Below are 15,078 nucleotides of genomic sequence, written 5' to 3' on the forward strand. Positions count from 1 at the left end.
GTGGAATTATCGCGTTTTTAGAATTGTATTACCATTTAGACCGAAAACCCTGTCATGTGAGGCAAGGCGTTGGTTTAAGATGGGGGATGGCTGTCCGCTGGGCTGTGTTTTGTTCATGTTAAAAGTCAAAGGTAATGGTTAATGGATAAAATAAGTGTGCTAGACATCTAAGGTCATATAGCACTATAGGAAGGTATAGTAAAGGGGGATGTCAGGTGATAGTTGCTATGTGTCAACTATCTAGAGTAGTGTTGAAAGGTTGGAGATGGGTAAGGGTTGATGAGTGAAAGGGTTATGGTGGTTTAGGTAAGAAAGCTAGATCAAGTGAAGGGTATTTATGCGTCTGAGGAAGGAGAACAGGTTGTCAAGGCTGAAGCTGTGGGATTCTGTAAGGATGAAGGGAGGATAAGTGTGGAAAAGCAGAGGGTACGTGCTGAAGTCAAGGGTAAATTGTGTATACCGTCGAGGAGAGGGATGATACGTTAGGGTTTGTTTCACATATTCGACGTTCATTTGTGATTTGTGAATGAGTGTTGAATGTATGTGGACTGTGTTCTAGAAACGCCTTTTGAGTGTTAATGCAGTCTTTTAATGGTTGATGGTTACAAAGCCAAAGAAATGCGCTAGATATCAGTAGTGGTAATATAGCACAACAGAAAGGTGTAGCAGGGTAAAAAGGGGGTTGGTTGACGATTAAATGTTCTACACGTTTAAGTCGTATAGCTTGCCAGCATAGTATGGCGTTATGACGCTGAAAGGGGTAAGGGTAAGGAGGATGGGTAAATGGGCTAAGGTTGGAATTAAAGAGTGATTAGATAAGGGTAGAGAGGTTGGGTAAATGAAATTAAAAAGTGATTAAATTATTTTTTTAGGGAAGCAGTGTGGGATTCTACGGGGATGCAGGGTAAGATAGGGACTAGCAAAAAGCGGAAAGGGGGGGGGGGGATAAGGACGGTTCGATCACGGTTTCATGAGAAAAGTCAGGAGGGAGAGTCCAAGGAAGGGGCCTTTTGTTGACAGTCACATGTGTGATCAGGGGGAAATGGGGGTGTTGGGAGGAAGAGGTGTAGGGGATACATGTGTAGGAGGAGGAAGAGGTGTAGGGGATACATGTGTAGGAGAAAGAGGTGTAGGGGATACAAGTGTAGGAGGAGGAAGAGGTGTAGGGGATACATGTGTAGGAGGAGGAAGAGGTGTAGGGGATACATGTGTAGGAGGAGGAAGAGGTGTAGGGGATACATGTGTAGGAGGAGGAAGAGGTGTAGGGGATACATGTGTAGGAGGAGGAAGAGGTGTAGGGGATACATGTGTAGGAGGAGGAAGAGGTGTAGGGGATACATGTGTAGGAGGAGGAAGAGGTGTAGGGGATACATGTGTAGGAGAAAGAGGTGTAGGGGATACAAGTGTAGGAGGAGGAAGAGGTGTAGGGGATACATGTGTAGGAGGAGGAAGAGATGTAGGGGATACAAGTGTAGGAGGAGGTAGAGGTGTAGGGGTTACATGTGGAGGTGGAGGTAGTGGGGTAGGGGTTACATGTGGAGGAGGAGGAAGAGGTGTAGGGGATACATGTGTAGGAGGAGGAAGAGGTGTAGGGGATACATGTGTAGGAGGAGGAAGAGGTGTAGGGGATACATGTGTAGGAGGAGGAAGAGGTGTAGGGGATACATGTGTAGGAGGAGGAAGAGGTGTAGGGGATACATGTGTAGGAGGAGGAAGAGGTGTAGGGGATACATGTGTAGGAGGAGGATGGGTGTCTGCAATTACTTCGAGTGTGGAGGGAATGGGAGCAGAAAGATTGGACAATAGATGCCGTGTAAGTAGGCATATATCTTGGGTCATAATTGGTCTGAGAAACGATGGTTTTCTTATGAGGGGGAGAAGAGGGGAGTCATGTTTGAGGGGCGGAAGAAGAGGCTGATCTTGGAAAAGTTGCAGTAGAGGATGGGATGGAATGCTAACTTGTCTAGTGCAATGAGTAAAGTGAGGAGGAAGTGGGATAGGTAACGGGGACGTAGAGATTGGAGTGTTTAGAATGGTGGTGGAGATTGTTGACTGGGAGAAGGAGAGGGAGGGGAGAGGAGAAGTGGGATGACAGAGATACTGGGGTAGATTTAGTAACACCTTAGGAGGAATGTGGAGGGACAGAGCGAAGGAGAGTATTGGAGTAAAGAGCAAGAGAAAAATCTCTTCTGCGTGCTTCCTTTACGTGAGGCCAAGTTTGAATCTACGAGTTGCCACCATAGACTCAGACTTGTAAGTAGGGCAGCCCCTATAAAATACATATGGGGAGTACCACAATTGGCACACGTACATGATAATGCAGTGCATTATCATTATCAGAGTAGTAAGGGGGGTAGATGAAAAAAGTAATTGCTGGTAGAGGAGGAATGTTTATTGTAGGTTGAGTAATGATCTGTGTGGATGGTTTAGCCTGGACTGAGGGGATAGTCGGTACTGAGGAGGGATAGTATTCAGTCGTGGTCAAAGGAGCCTGGGATCAGGAAATCGGGAGAATTTAAATCTATGGGGCTATTTGACAAAGGGGCAAGCCTTAGTGTCCTCAGCAAGGGTGGTCTTCATTACTGGTCATATTAAGCGTGGAGCATGTCGAGAGAAATGGTCCATCCCTCAGGGTCTCTACGAGTCTTGGCTTGACAACTAAATAGGGGAATACCATGCCCAAGGTTCCCAGGTGGTTGATGACTAACACAATTGTCAGCCTTTGAACACGGCTCTCACACTTCAGGAATTTGATAGTAGAAGGGGTTGGAGGAGAGGAAGAAACGAAAAGGGAAGAAGAAAAGACCGTGCGAAATCAGTCGTGTCGAGGGATTATTTACTTAAAATCATTTGCCGCGTCTAAGGTCATTTGCGGGTCGAGTCGAGTCCTGAGGCTCAAGGCGGGGGTGATCACTAGCATCGGGTTCCAGTCTCCGTCTCTTAACCCCCCCCCCTCCCCCGGCAACAATGGGGATAGAAATGGGGGGGGGGATGTAGTCTTTTAGATAAAGTAATAGTAGTGATGTCCTGTTTATGTTTATGCATCTTCCAGAACTTTAAGCGTCAGGATTTGTTTCCAGCGTTATCAGCAGGATACAAGGCTCCATCTGTGTTCAATTTCCTTAGTGTTAAGTGTTACTTTCTCTGTTGCTTGCGTAGTTCTTTGTTGTCCCTGGTAAGTGTGCGCCTTCTTGACTTGGTCTTCTGGGGAATTTGAGAATCCATGGCTGTCTGCAGCTATCTCGCAGCACTAAAATGCATCTTTCAGTGTAATTTCTTACTCTCCCCTTTCATTGATTATTATTACAATATATATATATTTTTTCATTGTCTCAAATTTAGGAGAAAAAGTAAACAGATATGGTATCAAACATTTACTCTCCTCTTCTGTATCTACACATAAGTGGACAAGTCACATCCAGTAAAATGCAATTGAAATATAATTTTTAAAATGTAATTCCCGTGGAGAAGAATTTCGGGAAGTGTGGATTGAAATATGTAAATATGTCGTGTGTGATCATAAGTAGATTTTATTCACTTATCTATGGATACCCGAAAAAAATCCTAAAATGTGATGGAATGTATATAGAACAGACATACATGTCTAAATTCTTTTCCTAAGACTATCCACTTTTTCATGAGTTAGCTGATTTTCTTAGTTGTGATATGTATATACTTTATTTCATTTTGTTACTGTTGAAACTATCTTTCGTCTTCCACCTGAGAGAAATATTTTCCCCACTTGTTTCAAAACATCAGGTCATAATTTACAACTTTTAATTGTTTTATCACTTCAATAAAACATTACAAAATGCAACTCCTTCACAGATTTCAATGCACTCCGACATTTCATCATAATCAAAACATTTAGCCTTTTAAGTAGACCTTAAATGAGATTCAGTTTTTGTTCTTATTCTGGTCTTCAGGGTTTTGGGGAATAAAATCACATCCCACATGGCGAGCGCAAGTATACATTATAATCAATAAATCTTGATTATTTACTGTATATTACCGTATGCAATTTGTCTTACTTTATGCACGGAGTTGACAACCATGCGGAAAAGATTTGTATTTAGTTTTCATGAAAGTCATTACCCATGTTAGTTTTCCTCATTCTCTGTTCATGAACTGGGCAGCATCCATAATAAAGGTTCCTAATTATTTAAATGCTGTACAATAAATAGTCCTTACGGTAATAAATACTTGTTTTTTTAACCTACCGAAGTTAATGCCAATTCGTAGAGAGATTATCCGAAACCTATATTACAACTTTTCAGCATTTCGCGAACAGTAAAATCCATTTATTTCAAGCTGCAAAATAAATGAACTTGTGCCATAAGAAAGAGATCCGTCAGCATCATCTCGTGACTGCTTCTCACGCTATTCTTTTACATCTTGGTAATAGTGTTTAAGTGTTTAAAGTTTTTCTTTTAACTCTCCTCATACATAACCTGATGAAACTAGAAAATTGAAGGATGCCGACCAATTTATAAACGGGGCCTAATATGAAATTCAAATACTCTCAATGTTGAACGACAAACAAATCTACAAAAATTAACTTTAGCTTTTGACTTGAACAAGAACAAGAATCAGTAATGCAGCCCGTTTCTTGTGGATTTGATAATGGAAGTCCTGCAGAGCTTTTTTTGCTTATAAAACTATTATGGTGACAAAGTTGATTGCATGTAACTGAAATCGTCAGCGTCAGCATATTCTACCCTAATGGTGATACTTATATCAAATCTTGCGCTTACAAATACAACCGTTCAATTAAATGTGTAACTAAGTTAAGTATCCAATCGACTTCATTTCCCTACTTTTAGTGTGGTGTATGGGTGGGTATTTTTTCCACTGGCTGATGTGGGGATGCGACTGTTTTACTAGTATTGGAAACCTTCAAAAGCTAGTGTAATACGTTTAGTAATACGATGAAAATTCTGACATTTGTTTTTCACAATATCTTTTGTCTAAGACTTCACTTGCAATTACATTTGCATAACTGCGGTATTTTAATGCTCAGCTTAGTGTATATGTTTTTATTAAGTAGAAATTGTTGCTAAAAACTAATCCACCCTCCATTAACGGGAGTTTTTGTACTTTGATCCGTTTGCGTAAATACCTCATTCTCAATTCATTTACACTATTTTCCGTAAACATAATAAACAATGCAAAATAGTCTCATGACTCCATGTACATTCCCCTAGCTGCTCATTGTTATATAATTTCATTTTATAGTATTATGATTATCATCTTGGGTCTAAGATGTTCTATCGAAATGATTTTACAAGGAATGCTTCATTCTGACTTGTGATTTTTCACATGCTCTATAGATGTTGTATTCTCTGTCGTTTGTGCAGTCTGCCACTTTTTCTGATTTATTCTAAATGAAATGTTCGAACTATCTTTACTGTGACGTCCGATCTTCAGATGCACATAGCTGAAAATGTCACATCTGTTAACTACACAGCTCTAGGCCATTAAAAGAATTTCATCAAGTCCTAGAAAGGATCCAGCAAGGAGGAAGAGTGAAAGAAGTTTAAGTGAAGTAGGATCACCCTTAAAGCGTCAATGCCTCTGTTCGTTACGCCATTTCTTAATTCAATAAAAAAACAGGAGGGCGCCCTGTAAAATTTACTTAAAACCTCCTATTTATGTGCACATTCAATCTTATCAATTTTCCTGGTTTTAAAATCAAGATTTTAAGACATGATTACCATCTCTTTCTTTTTCTAACAAAAATATAAAACTAATACTGACAGTTGTATAGCAGTGACAGAACTCTTTAAATTCTCACTTATAAATAACGGCATTATAAATATATACTGAAAAATCGTCGCAGAATGCTTTTTTTCGGCGTGAGTTACGATAACAATCTGCGTGATGGAAATCTAGAATGGTGGTTCTTGTTATGTGAAGAGAGCAGATTCTAAGAGTGCATACAAGAAGACTGCCATATATATATATATATATAGCCCAACTCAAGCAGCGAAAAAGGATAATGCCTATACAAAAAGGTATAAGAAAATCCCTCACAATATCAACACATCAGAATTATCGCCAATATTGTGAGGCTGCCGTGTATGGAGACTCATAGCTGTTATCAGGAAAACAGATGGCCACTTGAGAAACTGGTGTCTGAAGGAAGGGTGGAAAAAAGAACAAGAATTAGAGTAGATATGTAGGCTTTATGTGGTCAACCAAGCACCTCTACAATGAAATACAAATACAGCTGAGTAGTAGTAGTAGTAGTAGTAGTAATAGTAGTAGTAGTAGTAGTAGAATGGAACAGTGATATGACTAACACCAAGTAGTAGTACACGAGAGTGGTACATTTACAAACACATATAGAGAAATGTATGCAGGATCAAGTGGTAGTAGATACGGCTGGTACAGGAGGCAGGATAGTGGCAAGTGTTCTAGAGACATGGCCAGGTGACACTAGGGAACTAACATGGCGGCCCTTGCTCCATTGGCTACAAAATCTTTGCCAATTCTCCAAAGGACATCGCCAAAAAAAGTAAAGTCTTCTAATTAACAAAGGAAAAAAGTTTCTCAAGATGTCATGATTATGTGAATCAGTCAAACTCACTCCTCAAACCAAGGAACAAATGCAATAGAGCAAAGCATGACAGTCTGAGAGCAAAATAAAATATTGTATACATATATGAAAAGGAAGATCATCATCATACATTGCATACACATACAAACATCAGTGTATGTGCATGTTTATGTGTATGTATGGAATATATGTGCGCACTTATGTAATTATATACATGTGCATATATACACACAGTACATAAAACTGGAATATGCAATGTGTCTATACACGAATATGTATGAATCCCTTAACGCAGGCACGCACACTCATATATAAATACATACACAAGGGTTAGTAGCCTAGCATGACCTAAACTGACCTAGCATTAGTAAAAGAAGAGAGAGAGAAGAGAGAGAGCAGGACTTTCAGGGGCCGAAAGATGAGGTACCAAGAGCTCTAACACAATCGTAGAGCAGTAGTGGCAAGAAATACTTTTTAGAAAATATTCAATCTTATCCGAAAATAAAGAATAGTATAGTTCGAATGATGATGTGAAAGAGAGAGAGAAGTACAGTAGTAACTCGAGGGCTACAGAGAGAGTACAGCAGTAGCATAGAGTAGTAGGCATTAGTGTTAATAAACCTGACCTTACAAAATAGCCTCTAACCTAAACACAAACAATGAGTCAACCATAAAGAGCGATCAAAGCTACTGGAAGTGCAGCCAATCAATAACCTTTCTTGTAGCTTTTAGAAGAACACCATCGCACAGACTTCGCATACTGGGCAGTTTTTTAAAGCCCACCCTACCAGAAGGACGTAGTGATATGCAAAACTATCGAAATACATATTTATTACAAAATGATAATGCTTAAACACAGTACCTGGCTCATGTTGCTCAGATCCATCCAACATAGACAAATATGGGTCTGCCGGTCTATTACCAAACAGTCCATAATGGAGCTAGCAATGTCAACACAAAATAGACAGATTCATATCATTCTGGAATAAGATGCAGAAAATATGCATGAACACTCATCATTTCCACATTCACAATAAAAACAATTAATTTAAAACCATTTGGATTTCAAGAATACAGGTTAATACATGAAGTTATTGTGGGCCTTACCAAAGAAGGTGCAATAAGAGAATTGGTCTAGCACCCTACCCTTAGCTATGCCTACCCCTCCCTATGCAAGACCTGATCTGTCCTGGGCTAAAATTTGTTCCTCTGTGCTATAGAGCGCTTGTATTCTCCAAGGGTGCCGCATTTATTTCCTTTTTTTTTTTTTTTTTTTAAAGATCTATGCCCTGACAGCCAGGAAGAGGAGGAGAGGTGGGTCTGATGAGCGAGCGAGCGAGCACTGACGAGTAAAAAGATGCTGCAAAGCTGGTCAAGGCACAACTCAGCTGTCTTTCTGGCGATGGTGATCCCTCCAGAGATTTTTCCTTTTTAATCCGCAAGTTCCAAAAGAAAGAACTGCAACTGTTGTTTCATTAGATGTCATGCGGGGATTAACCAGGTTCCTGCCCTACTGCTTTGTGTAAATCCAAAACCTCTTTCAGTACTATTATTATTAACGTTTCCTTTCTAATGTATTTGCCAATTGTTTTTGTCTTTACTTTGGACTGTTAACTTTGTGCTCATAGATACTACAAAATGCCGATTACAATGCAGAGACTGGGCAAAACCTGGCAAGCGCTTCAGAATGGTAATTATAGATACAATAGATAGGTAAGTATACAAGTTGGTTACATCAAAGCAGTGGGAAAAGAGAAAATTACACACTTCTAAGAAATATTACAATATTAGAAGAGTAATGTAAAGGTACTTTGTTCCCTCCAAATACAAGTATGAGGCACAAAACTTATAGGCCTTTTTCTCAAGTGTTTCAGAGATTATTTGAAACAGCTCAGTGGATGTCATGTTAGTGGCCATTCTTGGGAGAGGTTGCATTTGCAGGCAAGCAGCTGAACCCTCCATTATTCAAACGGATCAACTGGGCTGTGGCCTTTAGGATGTCGTGGGAAGAGGGCTGGCGCTAAACGAGTGACGCCTCAAAGGGAAAGTGAATTAGCATGAACCAGTGAGACCCTTGAGTTTAACTTGAGAAAGAGACCGTCAGCTAGATTGAATCTTCTAAAATGGAGAAAGAGGATGATGTTCTTTTACTTTCATCATGACATACACGTGATTGAAACAGGAAATACAAGTTCTACACATGTAGATGTAAAAATAGTTGCTTGACTGCACCCATGGAAGTTGGAGTAGGTCGAATTGGTGAATACAAGGACGCAGCAGTTCTAAGCTGAGAGTACAGGGTACAACATTTTTCTCACGCTACCACATCAGTGAATATGTCCGAGCTGACCAATGACCGACGTGTGCCACACTGTGAATATCACATAGAAAGGCACCACAGTTGTACAAAAATAGTCTCTGAAACTGATATGTGCAAATTAGTGTTTACTAGCCTTCCCAGTGTGGTCCAATTTAGCAGTTGATCTGGTGTTGCTCAAAGATCTTAAAAGAGCACTCTAACCCAAGCTCCTAATCAGCTTTACCAAAAAAATACTTCAAACTATATACTACTTGGCAAACACGTGCCCGAAGTTATGAGTCAATAACTCACGTCAAGGTCTTAAGTAATTGTGTAGACCTCGTGTACCACACTAGATGCCTAACGAGTTTTTTCTGGGATTGTCTTGTCGCAAGTTTCAGACAGATGGGACACTAGTGTTGGGTTGTCGGGGGGGGCAGGGGCACTTCCTTCAGCTAATTTGAAGCCCTGTATAAATACTGGTATGTGACAGATCCAGGAGAAAATAACTTAGCAATCACCGTGCTCAGGGTATGCATGAAGAGAGAGTACAGGTACAGCCCCCCCCCCTCCTGGCAAGGGGGTGACGAAGCATATGGCTGGCCAGTGATGATGGGAATGCTACAGTGCACTGCCTTGCCCTCCAGCAACCAGCTATGAGATACTGCCAACTTCCTGGGTGCATGGCTCAACCTTTGTGCTTCTTGCCTTTTTTTTTTAGTTCTTTTTAGATAAATAACAAATAATACTTTGTATATCATCATTAATAAAAGCTAATCAAATTTCCTATTGGCTACATACACTGAACAACAATAAATGAATGCCACAACATGGGTGGGAGAGCCCAACCACAGACTGGCCAGGTGGCAGAGAGGGGTGGAGGAGGTGCCCGCTCAGGTACAGTCCACTCACTGCCCTTAGCTAACATGCTACGCCTGGCAAACATTATTGTCACCTCACAAACACCCAGATGGTTAGCACAAGATAAACCTACGTGAATTTAGATATACCTCTGGAATCCCTAGGGTCATCCTCGGGCTAATTCCCATTGTTGACCTGACAGTAGTCTATGCTATGCCACCTATGCTCATGGCTACAACTGCAGTCTCCTCTGGTTACCCATACACGGGAAAATATAACCCACTTTATTGAAAATCACTGATCTTGGTTCCACAGGCTGCTAAAGGTACAGTTGGACAATTGTAATTGGCATCAGCTGTTCCAATCAGTGCTTGTGTTAAAACTGGGCACAACAACCACAGCCCCTGTCTGCCTACCTTACAAACATTGGAATCATCGAGCAAATGGTAAAGAAGACTTTTAAGTTGGAATGATCAAGAGAAAAATCCTAGACGGAAGAGTTGATCAAGAAAAGGATTGATATCAGTTTACACTTTGGAGACGTCAAAAATGCAAAAATATATGCTTTCATAACACTGACATTGTGAGATAAATTACCATATTAACACTTCTATTATAGTTCCTCCATTTTGTCCAAAAAATATGAATTGTGTGAGAATTTCAATGGCTACCATCCATTAATAATAATTTAGCCTCATCTCTTCTCCTCTATTTTCAATTATACTTACACAATCTAGCTCTAAACATGTATCACTTGCAAAACACTTAAAATAAAAAGAGCTACCATGGTTTAAAAAGAATTAATTCTGGCTCATGCTTGCTGAGGTTTTAACATTAAGTCCTTGGCAATCTCAGAGAGCACGAGGAACCACTGCGAATAATACTAGTACCAGAGGCCTTTTCTCACCCACGTTTGGGGCAAGACCACCCCTAATACTGTGAAAACCTTCACCTTACATACAAAAGACATTCAGGCTGTCCGGCAGAATTTACTTGTAGCAAAATGTACACAGGTATTGGCTACTCGACTACCCAAACCATTTATGGGTACAAAAAATAAAAATAAACTCCAATATTGAGTTCCTTTAGTTAAATTGCATCTTCCTGAATTCAGCTCAATTATCATCTCTCTCACTTGTACGTAAATATCTCTAGGTCCTGCCTCCTTATAGTGTAACACATTTGGTTAAGCTAGGTATAATTATATTAATAAAAATGCCATGCCCTAAGGTAAAAAAGTGCCAGTTCCCAGAAGGTTCCTGACAATTGGGATCGTCCATCCCTGGGATTCTTATTCTTCTTCTTCCTTAAGGCTGCTTCCCTCCCAGTCTCTCGTCAGCCCTAGGTACCGAGCCCCATCAGGTGTAGATCCCAGGGCCCTCAACCCGCTGTATGGGCTGGGCCGTCTAGATGGTGCTCTTGCTGAAGCTCACACGCAAGTGGGAGGAATCGCTCAGTTGGAAGTTGTGCATTTTCTGTGGGGTTGAAATGAATTAGTAAAATGCAAAAAGGAAAAGTACAAAGGAGGAGGAAATTTTATGGACCTGGTTTCATCCTTAATATCTACAGTGTAATGGTGAAGTTTCATTTAAATGCTATATTAAACAATAGAATTTTCTTTGCACACTTTCTCATGCCAATACTTACAATGAGAGCTGCAATGGCCTCTTCTACAGAACCCAGCTGTATCAGTGCCATCTTCCTGTCCTTGCTGTGAGTGGGAGAAGACCAAATTTAGTGTTTTGTTTGAAAGGAGGACTCAAAAAAATAATAAATAAATAATAAAATAAAAATAAATCTGTATTCTGTTATCTCCATAGCAAAACTATTTCTGAAGACTTACGGGAAGAACTTGAATGCCTTAACACTTGCTCCAGCATGAGCAAAGGCATCCTTTATCTGTTCCTCATCAACAGTGGGTGGGATGTTGGACAAATGCAGGGTAGCACTGGGTGGGTAGATGTTCTGCAAATAAAAAGTGGTTAATTTATCATCACTTGCTCCTGTCACGAAACTGAAATCCATAATTATCCATCGGCATTTTGAAGGTTTATAAGTTAAACCTATAATCTTACCTGGTAGTTCTTGGAACCAGGCTTCTTGAAGCGGTGAAGAGGGGAGTTACTGTAGTCCTTGGTCAGTCCAGCGTCAGGCTGGCCCTCCTTGGGCAACTGTACAGTTTGGTGCTTGCTCAAAGTTACGCGGATCTGCTTACCCCAAGTCTTCATCTTATCCAAGTGTGAGATGGCTGAAATTGAACACTCACATTAGTTCACTTGCTTTACCCGAGGCAAATGTGAAAGTGCCTACATTGCTACCCCAAACATTCAGCATTGGCAAAATTACAAGATCAAAATTTAAAAGATAATATTCTTGAAAGGATCAAAGCATAAAAAGTCAACAAAAATTGAAGTAAACAATATTACTATACTGAGCACAGAAAATGTTTACAATCAGACATCTAATCATTCTAGAAAATTATTTATATAAAGTGCAAAAAAGATTCTAACTCACCAAGCTGTGTCTGATGAGGTTCTGACATCTGAACCAAGGCATTATCCTTCTTGTTGAAAAGAATCTTGACACGTTGGACATCTCCGTACACTCCTGTAAAGTACATCAGCAAAGGGTTTGTTGGTTACTTACTACACAGCTGATAGGAAGAGGAGAGGACGCCATCCACTGTACACCAACGCTGCAACTGTCTGCCTGCTTTTCACACAGAGCCCCCGTTTTCCTTCTGAGGTCTTTTTTTTTTTTTTTTTGCTTTTGCTACACTTCTAAAACATTCTCCACATTTAAATCAACATGAAACACCTTTGACAATTACGGACTTACAATAACCCTTGAAGAATTAAAAAACATTTACTAGAAAAAAATATGAAGAAGAAAATGTACATTACATGAAGTAGCATCAAATACTGCTAAAGGTGCACCATCATAAGTGTAACATTACGCCCTGTTTTTTTTTTTTTTCACAAACTTAACGAGGCAACGGTAAACAGTGTTACATACATTTAATTTATTCACGGCTTTGATAGCCAGTGTTAATTTAGAAAAAAGTAGACTGCAACCCAAACCCATCAGAATATGCAAACCAGTGGAGCAGTCAGGCAGTACAAACACAAATACTACTATATACATATAAATTAAAAGTTCTTGTTATTAGTAGCAATACTTATCCACACTGTGATTTGGGAATGGAGGAGGAGAAAATGAAAAAACAAGCCTGTAAAACACAAATGCTACTGAAGAATCAATTAGTGACAGTGCATATCATTGTCAAGGTCTCAGGGAGGGATACATATTTACAGTTTTCACACACTGCATGCATTAAAAAGGAACTTGGAAAATTATAATAATGGACTGAACACATGGAAAATGGTTTACAACCATTTAAAGTATGCTGGAAATGTCATTTAAAACTAATATAAAGTACTACTTTTAAAAATGACACAAGAGGTAAATAAAATTTATACTATATAAGGATGCAATACAAATGTGGATGTAGTAAAAGTTTTGCCAGATTTTCTCTCAACTTGAATGATAATAAAAAGAGACTGGATTCTATACTCTATGCTATAAAAAAGTAACAAGTGTACAACACACAGGGGTGCTGCACGTGCAATGACTGAGTGACGTACCGAAGAGGGTAAAGAGAGCGTCAGGCGTGACCATCTACAGTAGAGGAGAGTCGCGAAGGAGAGGCCAGTCCAGCAAGAAAGATGGAGTCCAGGGGGCACCACAGCAAGAGAACATAAAACACATCACGTTAGACACGACCCTCAGGTTCTGGCCATTGGTTGTGGGCTAATGTAGGGGGGCAGTAGTGTTGCTGGCCTGGTGCTGGCACTGACACCACATAACACCAACTATGTTGCCAACACTCTCTGACCACACTGCACACCTCACCACAAGACCGCATAACAACCATATAAATTCTGATGGCCTGGGATCACACACATTCTCAACAATTTTGGGAACATTATGCTAACTAGCTCTAGGACAAAATCCAACACTTGTCCCTGCCATAGACGGGTCCTTGAACAATGAGTGGGAGCAGTGGAAGTGTCAGAAGGTTAGTGTTGGCAGCATTTGGAGGTAGAGTGGAGTGTCTAGTGTTGCCAAAGACCAGCAGGGACCACTCTCTGGCACCAAGATCAAGCCCAATGGCAGCTCGGCAAAGAAAGGCAGCAGCACATTTAAGGTTCACTATGTAAAAGGGATGTTTTGCCTTGTCTTTTGCCCAGATTGGTAAAAAAAATTAAAAAGTACTGGCATCTTGATCCAGAGAATGTCTTATTATTATTAAAAAATCCTGGGTAATGCATAACCACTTTGGAAAATAGAAACATGGGGGGGAGGGGGAGGACAGGGGGGAGGAGGGAGGTATTAATAGTTTTTAAAAAAATGAACAACAGAAAAAAGGGGGTGGGTGGTGGGAGAAGAAATAAATAAATATATTTACAGAAGGAGTTAAGAATTTTTTCATCTCTTTTTAAAGCCAGGTATTAATAAGAACATGAAAAACAAGGTTATTACACATCCACCAGGATTTAACCATCAGTTAAAAGTTGCATGTAGCTCATATATATTATGTAAGCTGGGAAGTACTTTACAGTTTAATCTATAACAGATCAAGTGTATCCTAGGAGAAATTAAAACATAAATGCTGGGGAAAAATGCTTTACAATTCATATGGCACAGAAAAAAATGGGTATGCCACTTTGTACAAAATCATAAGAAGGTATTACTGGCTATGGTGATGAGCTAATGGTTGAGCATACATGGCTTTTCACAAGGTACAAATTGTGATCACTGGGCAGACCCATGCTTGAATCACTCACGAGTGTGCTAGCATTTGAACTGAACAGGATAAATAGAGCAGCACATGCTTGCAATGCTAGAAAATTATTGGAGCAAACTGGGTTGAGAGGATCAAACTATAATAAGACTCCAGTGCAGCACTCTCGATTACTGCTGTATTATCCAAGCAGAGGTCATGCAGCTGTCAAAATATCAAAACAGATGGTTTGAAAAGAGAGAGAAATTATAATACAAATGTTTACTATTACTTCAGAAGAAATATAGTTTTCAGATAATCCATGTGAATACCAATTTAGAAAAGAAAGTTAAGTAAAACCTACAATACTCTCCCATTTCTTTCACCATCTGGCACTTCACTCAAAAAGTACCGAGTGAAGCACATTTTACAGCATAACTGATACATACATGTTTCACTTATAGTATCAAACCAAGGAATTCATGAACACAGCATAAGCTTCAATCTGTATATATATATTATTTATATATAAATATATATATAAACTTCCTCACAATATTTATATTTCTTAACATT

At 39.8% G+C, this 15,078-nt stretch overlaps 1 protein-coding gene across 50 annotated transcripts in view; it reads right to left on the reverse strand.

The window, feature by feature from the left end:
• Positions 1-7,373: 7,373 nt before the first annotated feature.
• heph (polypyrimidine tract-binding protein 1 heph) overlaps positions 7,374-15,078 on the reverse strand; it is a 153,205-nt gene continuing 145,500 nt past the window's right edge. For 48 of the 50 annotated variants that reach the window (XM_070131051.1, XM_070131040.1, XM_070131038.1 and 45 more), the window contains 6 exons: positions 13,364-13,397; positions 12,234-12,326; positions 11,795-11,967; positions 11,563-11,684; positions 11,367-11,430; positions 7,808-11,194 (listed from right to left, as the gene is read on the reverse strand). In XM_070131051.1, coding sequence (XP_069987152.1) covers positions 11,126-11,194; positions 11,367-11,430; positions 11,563-11,684; positions 11,795-11,967; positions 12,234-12,326; positions 13,364-13,397 — 555 coding nt within the window. In that variant the 3' untranslated portion in view covers positions 7,808-11,125. Of the gene's footprint in view, positions 11,195-11,366; positions 11,431-11,562; positions 11,685-11,794; positions 11,968-12,233; positions 12,327-13,363; positions 13,398-15,078 lie in introns of all 50 variants that reach the window. The other 2 variants (XM_070131044.1, XR_011399129.1) reach the window with 2 other exon arrangements.

This window comes from Penaeus vannamei, chromosome 16, assembly GCF_042767895.1.
Source record: "Penaeus vannamei isolate JL-2024 chromosome 16, ASM4276789v1, whole genome shotgun sequence".
Lineage (NCBI taxonomy): Eukaryota > Metazoa > Arthropoda > Malacostraca > Decapoda > Penaeidae > Penaeus > Penaeus vannamei.